Source organism: Cibotium barometz, chromosome 40 (assembly GCF_041138505.1).
Source record: "Cibotium barometz isolate CiBa-2024 chromosome 40, ASM4113850v1, whole genome shotgun sequence".
Lineage (NCBI taxonomy): Eukaryota > Viridiplantae > Streptophyta > Polypodiopsida > Cyatheales > Cibotiaceae > Cibotium > Cibotium barometz.
The window spans coordinates 8,436,977-8,444,601 of NC_141085.1; the positions used below are offsets into that span (position 1 = coordinate 8,436,977).

At 41.1% G+C, this 7,625-nt stretch overlaps 1 protein-coding gene across 1 annotated transcript; it reads right to left on the reverse strand.

Annotated features, from left to right (window-relative positions):
• Positions 1–211: 211 nt before the first annotated feature.
• Positions 212–3,110, reverse strand: LOC147615163 (adenine nucleotide transporter BT1, chloroplastic/mitochondrial-like). The gene is made up of 3 exons (XM_086779169.1): positions 2,342–3,110; positions 1,080–1,241; positions 212–986 (listed from the first exon to the last, which is right to left on the reverse strand). The coding sequence occupies exons 1-3, from the start codon at positions 2,960–2,962 to the stop codon at positions 516–518; spliced, it is 1,254 nt and encodes a 417-aa protein (XP_086635295.1). The 5' UTR covers positions 2,963–3,110; the 3' UTR covers positions 212–515.
• Positions 3,111–7,625: the final 4,515 nt, after the last annotated feature.

A 7,625-nucleotide genomic window follows, 5' to 3' on the forward strand; every position in this document is an offset into this window, starting at 1 on the left:
CAAAATTTCCATCACTGTCATCTCTGTTCCCCTAAAAGCTAATACATAGTCCTCCCCCTCCCCCTCCCCTCTCCTCTCCTCTCCTCCACGCACTCTGTTTGTAAGCTGCCACTGGCAATAGAACTGTACAACGTACTTCCAATTACAACAGGAACCGCATTTTATTGGATACACAATGAAAAACAAACTTATTGGGAACAGCAAGGAAGCCTGCAATAGCAAATGAAATTGCATTGACAAGACCAGATGCATAGCTAAAACCGCCGAGTACCAGCTGATTCCTCACACTCTGTAGAGCCATAAGAAAGGAAGCCCTGCCAAAACCTAGTATGCAAAAGCAATCCTTTTCAGTTCACTTGTCAAAGAGGAGGAGTACTTACGAACACGGGATTACTGTTGGCACCTGTATTCCATAAAATAAAACCGTCTTTGCAAGCACGCAGTCACTGTCTCTGGTTCTCTTAAACTGTATGTAGACAGTTGCTATTGATGAGAAAACCTCCAGACTAGGTGCTTCATCTAGTTTCTTCCTCAATGAGAACCCTTTTACATGCTTCGTAGCACATGAAGGATATTCCGGCAGCTGGGATTAGCTTGATGCAGCTTGCCCCAAGCCCTCTGTACAAACCAGCAGGCCCTTGCTGCTCCAATAAACTAGAGAGTGCATGAAGGAGATTGTCATATGCAGGTCGCCCTGTAAGTGCACCAACTTGCATTTGCTTTCTTGCTACTTCCAAGGGGAATGTGGAGGCACTTGCAAATGCTCCTGCGGCTGAACCAATAAGAAGCGTAGGCAGGTTTCCTACTCGTTCATGCTTGGTTATTCTCTTGTATAGTTTCCTTAAAAAGTCATAAGTGAAGTAGTTTGTTGCAGCATATGGTACCACACCAATCAAGCTTGGGGTTAGACCCCTATACAGTTCCCTTGGACCTTCTTCTTGACAGATCTTCAGGAATGCATCAAAGAGGTTTTTATACACACCTCGCTACATTGAAACCAAGGAAAAAAGGTGTGTTAGCAAATAAAGCTCATGCCCTGGTTTTCTTAAACAGGGTGGTTTTATGGTTCATGTGCTCACTTGAATGGTTAGCCGAGTCTTCAATAGTTCGAGAGGATAGGTGCAAAGAGTTGAGGACACTCCTGCCATTGCACCCGCAATAGAAGAAGTAGGTATTGGAATGTGAGAAGGAACCAACGAAGTTCTATCAAGCAACTTCTTTACAGTATCATAGGCAAAAAGCTGCAAGACAATCACAACAACACTAGTTTGTTTGCCACTTTAAAGAAGACATTCAACAAATGCCAGAGTGTATGGAACATACTCTAGTGAATGCTAACCTTCTTGCATGGATTAGCTTATTTCAAAGAGTACCACAAAGGCAAAAACTAGTTTGATACCCATGCCAAGCAGAAATTGTCCCCCTCCTTACCAGTTTAAAAAACCCACCTTCACGATCATATGAATAGAACCCTTCCTCCTGTGTTCCAGGCTGGTTACAGACCAGCAGTTGGAAAGAGCCCACATGACCAATGGGTGACGTCTTATCGGGCTGGTTTTAAGGGGAAAGGGGGAAGCGGGGTGTGTGTGTGGGGGGGGGGGGGGGGATCGCGTTGGGGGCATGCTCTCCTAGCTCTGCATTAAGCCTGTAGTATTGGATATGCTGTTCCCAAAAAGACAATCATGTAAGGTAGAAAATGGTATCCTTTTCTACCATCGCTGCTCTGAACAGCCTGAACATGAAGGTCTTTCTACATAATTCCAGACCGTGGAGGCGGCCCAGCCTTGGCAAGGTTTTGCCATCCATTTCTAGAGCCGATCCACATTCAAAAGCCACAATAACTGCAAAAAGTGATCTGTTGCCGAGAACTGAGCATTGTGTAATCAACGTAAAAGGGTAAGGCCCATAGGTCTGCAAAATTTTCAGAAATGGACTAGTTCGCAAGCAACAGCTGACTCCCCGTTCTGTGTTTCCGTCAGGCTATGTTGTGCCAATTGAGCCATCATCCTTGTGACCTTATCCTAACCTATCCTCATACTCATCATCGACATTGCTTGCAATCTTCTGCCCTTCGGCCTCCCAAAACCAATTGCTGTGCAGTGTGCATTCTGCAACAGTGCAGATGCCGCAACTGCAGAATAATTTTACCTCAGAGTGCATTCATTAAGGTGTGCTCCCAACGGGCGGGACGTCGCAGAATGGGCACCGAGGCACCCAACCTGCAGCTGGGCTCCCAGCAACTTGCAGAGTGGATTCGTCTCTAACTCGTCCCCTCCGGAGATTTCCTGATTAATGATGCAGATTATGTGCAATTAATTCGAAAAACATCCAACTCACTAACCTCAATGGCTTTGCTAGGGGCTACTCGAATGACGTTGACGCCATTGCCACGGAAGAGGCCCTGCCAGCCCTCGGTGTGCATGATATGCTGGAAAACGTCCACAACTGTGTGCCCCCCGCTCCCCACCATGAGGTGCGTGCGAATCGTCTCCAGCGGCGCCACGGCCGTCCTCGACACAGTGCCCGCGAAGGCGCCACTCAACAGGCGTTTCACAGAGGCGTTTCCCACCTTCAACCTGAAAACCCTCCCCGCCTTGCCCGCCTTCTCAACATCCCTCTGCTGCTGCTGGTAGGTCGCTTCAACTTCTCTGCGGTCCTCTAAATTTAGGGTTTTGAAGCCCAAATCGCCTATAGAGGCCGCCCTCACTGTGGTGCCCGGCTGCAGCATCTGCACGCTGTGATCGAAAGCAGACGCAGAGGGAAACTCCGCCTGCGGCAGCCGCTCTGCTATTAGTAGACTCATTTGGCGCTGCACCTGTAGAAGGGATGTAGTGGGAGAAGCCCCTGTAGGGCAAGAAGCGGGTGATGGCGATGGAGAGCATGGAGCAGAGGGCGACGATTCGCGCGATGGGAAGGTGAAGGTGAAGGTGTGGTGCTCTCTGGAGCTGTAGAAGATGACCATGGCGGGGGGAGAACAGGGAGAAAAAGGTGAGAGTTAGGGCTAGGGTTTGCACGGCGCGACTGCAGAAAGCTGTGTGTAAGAGAGAGATGATGGGCGCACCACACAGGCAGCAGCTCCGGAAACGACTGGGTGGAGAAAATGAAGTGTAAAATTTTCTGCAGTTTTTTTTTTTAATTTCATCTGAATATCCTACCCACCTTAGGGCCCCCATGCCGCCCACATGAGCTGAATGACTTGCCTCTCTACCTTGGATCTTGGAGAAATTTGTCAAGAGCAACAATGTAGACAAACCCACCCACCCCCACAAGGATGACCATGATCAAAACAATGGGGAGATATCCCTCACACATGAGTTTATACCTCAATCTCGTGCTTACTTTAACACTCAGTCACTATCGTTCTTCATAATATACTTTTGAGTCGCACATATTGCCTTCAACATATCACATTTTGTCACTTAGATGAGGACTCTTCCTCAGGAGGATCATAATATACTTTTGAGTCACACATATTGCCTTCAACGTTTCGCTTTTTGTCACTTATATGAGGACTCGGGAGGCTCTGGCTTCAATGCATCCTCTCATCTGGGCGGGGAAAAGCAAGATAAACTCTACATCCATCATCATAAATGGGTTAGGGAGATTCACGTGAAAATGTGGGCCATCAACTTGAAATGGGGGGGAGGGGGGGCAACAGGTCTGTAATGGCCCTTAGTATGTTCACCCCCATTTCATATGATGAGACCTACAAGGGTGTCCATCTTATATGTGCCTTAGTATGTTCACCCCCATTTCATATGATGAGACCTACAAGGGTGCCTTGTCCATCTCATGGATTCTCTAGCCTTGGTGTAGTGTAACCTGCAAATTTGAAAGTAGATTGTTCAAAATCCTTAAATTTGAAATTGTGTTGCATTAAAGCCTTTGAATTTTGTATGTTCTCTTGTATTTTTAGAAGATGAAGGTTTCGTGTGTTTAAGTAACCATATATAGTAAGTTATATCAATTCGTCTTGGTATAGGTCAGAGGGGAATTGGTTTGCATTTTCTTCATCCTTTCATCCAGTTATTCAGTAGATAGTGAAATATTTCAATTTAAAATGGGATTTCCAAATTTAAACAGTCCCTACCTCAATTCAAGCTGACCTTGCATTACTGAGGCTATAGTTGAGCAATATAGTTTTTTAGAGTCTATGGAAGTAAATTTATAGGATATAAGGACATTCGTTAGAGTTAAATCCCCTCCCTAACCACATTTCATGAGAGTCCATGGAACTTAGGATGTAGGAACATAAAGTAGACTTTAATACTAAATTATCCCTAAAACCTCTTTAATACTATATTTTTTTATTTTTTAGAAACATAGAACATTTGTGAATGGAATGCTTGGCCCTTGCAATTTTTTGGCTTCAATAGCCCAAGTACGAGTTTTTATAAACAACTCAACATTCAATCAATGAGAAGGCACCTTTCTAGATCAAAGGAAACTTTGTGCCAAAATCACATGCCTAAGCTTGATACCTCCATGTTTGAGAAGTGAATTATTGTCCCATCAAAGGGTTTAATGCATCAATGCTCTTATCTTAAATGTGTTTCACTCAAATTTTGCGAAGACATACATCTAGCCCACACCTCAACAACTAGGCACGTGCCCTTACTAGTAGCTTTAGAGTACCTTTTTTAATTTTCTTACTATAGACCATGTAGTAAAGAATCTTCCAAGGCACATACTTTTCTCCATGCTCCATCATTTATATTTTTCATGCCATAAAGAATGTTCCAAGGTGTATACTTTTTCTCCGTGTTCCAAATTCTAGGCCTAGAATTAGGACATGCACAATGTAAATGTTTTTTCCCTTGTAAAATTTGATGGTCATACCAAATAAAAAATGGAGGCTACCAATGGTATAAGTCCAAAAGTGTGTGGTAACTAGAAGATTTGTGGAAAATAATTCTCTCTCTCTCTCTCTCTCTCTCTCTCTCTCTCATCCACATCTATTACATGCAATAAGGTTTCTAAATCACTTTAGCATAGCATATACAATTTATAACTCTCATAGAAATTGCTATTAGATTTACCCTAGTTTTATGCATATTTTTTTGGTTACTTTATATTTTTGGCTAATGGGATGTTTTGTGGAGGCTAATCTATAAACTATGGTTTCTTTATTAAGAGAGGTGTTTGCATTGAGGTGGGAGTGTAATCTTTTACCTTATGATGATTGTATAAAATGTGTGTGTGTGTGTGTGTGTGTGCGCGCGCGGGTGCACGTGCGTATGCAAGCACGCATGTGTGCATGTGTCTGGACCAAACAAAACTTAAAATGTAATGATTTGATGGGAAGACATGTTTCACAATGGTGGCATTGGTATTGTTATTGAAAGAATATGAATAAGAAAATATAAAGAGAAAACTAAACACTATACGACAAACACAAGGGTTGATCCACCATACAAAAAGACATATAAAAGGAGAATCCACACATATTGTTTAGTGTAGAGTGGAATTATTTATATTATGTTCAAGTGATTTTGGTATGAATGTGGATGGCAATAGCAGATCACGTCAAAGGGGGTTGTTGTGCCTCTAGAAATGTTTTAGCTTGGCTTGTTTAAGTTTCTCAACTAGCAGCAATTGTATCGGACTTTTAAAAGGCCTAGAATCAAGTGGATCAGGCTTTATACATGCTAGTGTCACGACCCGTCTCCGATGGGTAGGAGCTAGACACACCATTAAAAAAGATAACTTTTTCAAGGTAGCACTTTGCATGTAGTTACAGGCAAAAGAAATATGTGTAAAGTCACCCTTCCTTTCTATATAAAAATACATCTAGCATTACAACCCAATAAAATGGTGACAATCTTAACACACCTGAACATGGCTTCAAAACAATCTTTGGACAACTGGATTATCTCTCCTTGGAAGCCTATACCCCTCATCTCCATTTGGCAAAATAAATGCAAGATAAAAACATTAGCATTGAAGATATAATTTTCAAAAAAAGAAGGATAAGGAAAGAACCTTACAAAACTCATTTGGTGGATCAATATTTAAGGCGAACGGTGTTTGAATAGGCTTGTAAACAGCAAATCAAAAAATTCTGTATTGTCCAGTGTCTGCACCAAAAATCTAACTTATTAGGCTTTTCATAGTCCACAAACATTACACGTACATGAAGCTGATCCGCAATCTTAGATTGTAAATTCCTAGGAGCCCAAAGCTCTCATTGTAAGTGTCTCGACCATACAAACCCAACAATAATCTAGGTTCTATAAAATAAAGATATTCCCTGTTGCAAAAAGAATGTTTCAATAAAAATATAAATTAATCAAATAAAATACAGAAGCTACATAAAAAGGAAGTTTCTATATATATATATATATATATCGTAAAACACCAGTGCTCTCTAATAGTTCGATAATTAGAGATGATGTTGCTTGTCCTTCCCAAAATCGAGGGTCTACAATTTAGCCATGAATATTAAATAGATCTTGGAAAACAATAATACATGTATTATAGAAAACGTCCAAAAAAATTACCTTCAATATTTTGTCCATCATTATAGATGAACGAAAATGATCTCCTTGCCACATCCATCTTAAGCAATATATATAACTCTCTCTCTCTCTCTCTCTCTCTCTCTCTCTCTCTCTCTCTCTCTCTCTCTCTCTATATATATATATATATATATATATATATATATATATATATATATATATATATATATATATATATATATATACATACATACATACATACATATATGTGTGTGTGTGTGTGTGTGTGTGTGCTCAATACCTTGAGCCAAGCAAGGGATAATATAATGTCACTGTATATAAAAGCAATCCAGAAGCAAACAAAGACTGCACATGGCACATCTTTGCAAACATTCCCCATTCAAATGCTTACTTCATTGTATAAAGATATGTATAAATGTAGTCTCTAACATTTGTAAGCTACCATTTACATTTACATTCTTCAGCATGCCATTTGCAAAACCTCCTTGTAGACAACATTGGTTGTGAAGACTTCATTTGAACCTTCTATGCCGCTTTCATATTCCACAATATGCTTTACACACACTTTCACTGCATCGGATTATCTAACACGTGACATAGCAATGTATAGTTGTCCATGTGTGAATACTTATGTGGCCAGTTAAAGTCCCAATACACTCAATGTTTTTCCTTTTGGGACTTATTTATTGACATACCAAAAGCTAACTTGATAGGAAATTGTCTCCTTCTCATGTCAAAAGGCAATTGAAGCATAGTTGGCATAAATGTTATCTTAGGAATAAAGACTTTGTCTCCAACGTTTGCACCTGTAATGATTTGTGCTTCTATCACCTTTGAGTTAAATTGCTTGCATATCAATCTGGTACCATTACAAAGTCCCCGTTGAGGGTCCAAATTGTGGAGCACCATGATAGGGGCATTAATCTTTAGAAGTAAGCAGTGAGAAGAGTAACCACCACCTAAGTTCAAACTGTTCAGAAACTTAATTGGATATAATATTGCATCATTCTCGCAAGAAACAACAGAATCTGCACTGAGGTATTCTCTTTCAAGACCGGGCAATGAACTCAAGGCTAGTTCATTGATCTCATCAACCTCTAGATTTCGTGGTGCAAGAATAGCACGGTCTTTGAAGAAGCATGCATA

Coding starts and splice junctions, on each gene's coding strand:
- LOC147615163 (XM_086779169.1), bottom strand. CDS start 2,962: ATGGTCATCTTCTACAGCTCCAGAGAGCACCACACCTTCACCTTCACC. Junction 1,242..2,341: donor CCCCTAGCAAAGCCATTGAG/GTTAGTGAGTTG, acceptor ATTGTCTTGCAG/CTTTTTGCCTATGATACTGT. Junction 987..1,079: donor AGACTCGGCTAACCATTCAA/GTGAGCACATGA, acceptor GTTTCAATGTAG/CGAGGTGTGTATAAAAACCT.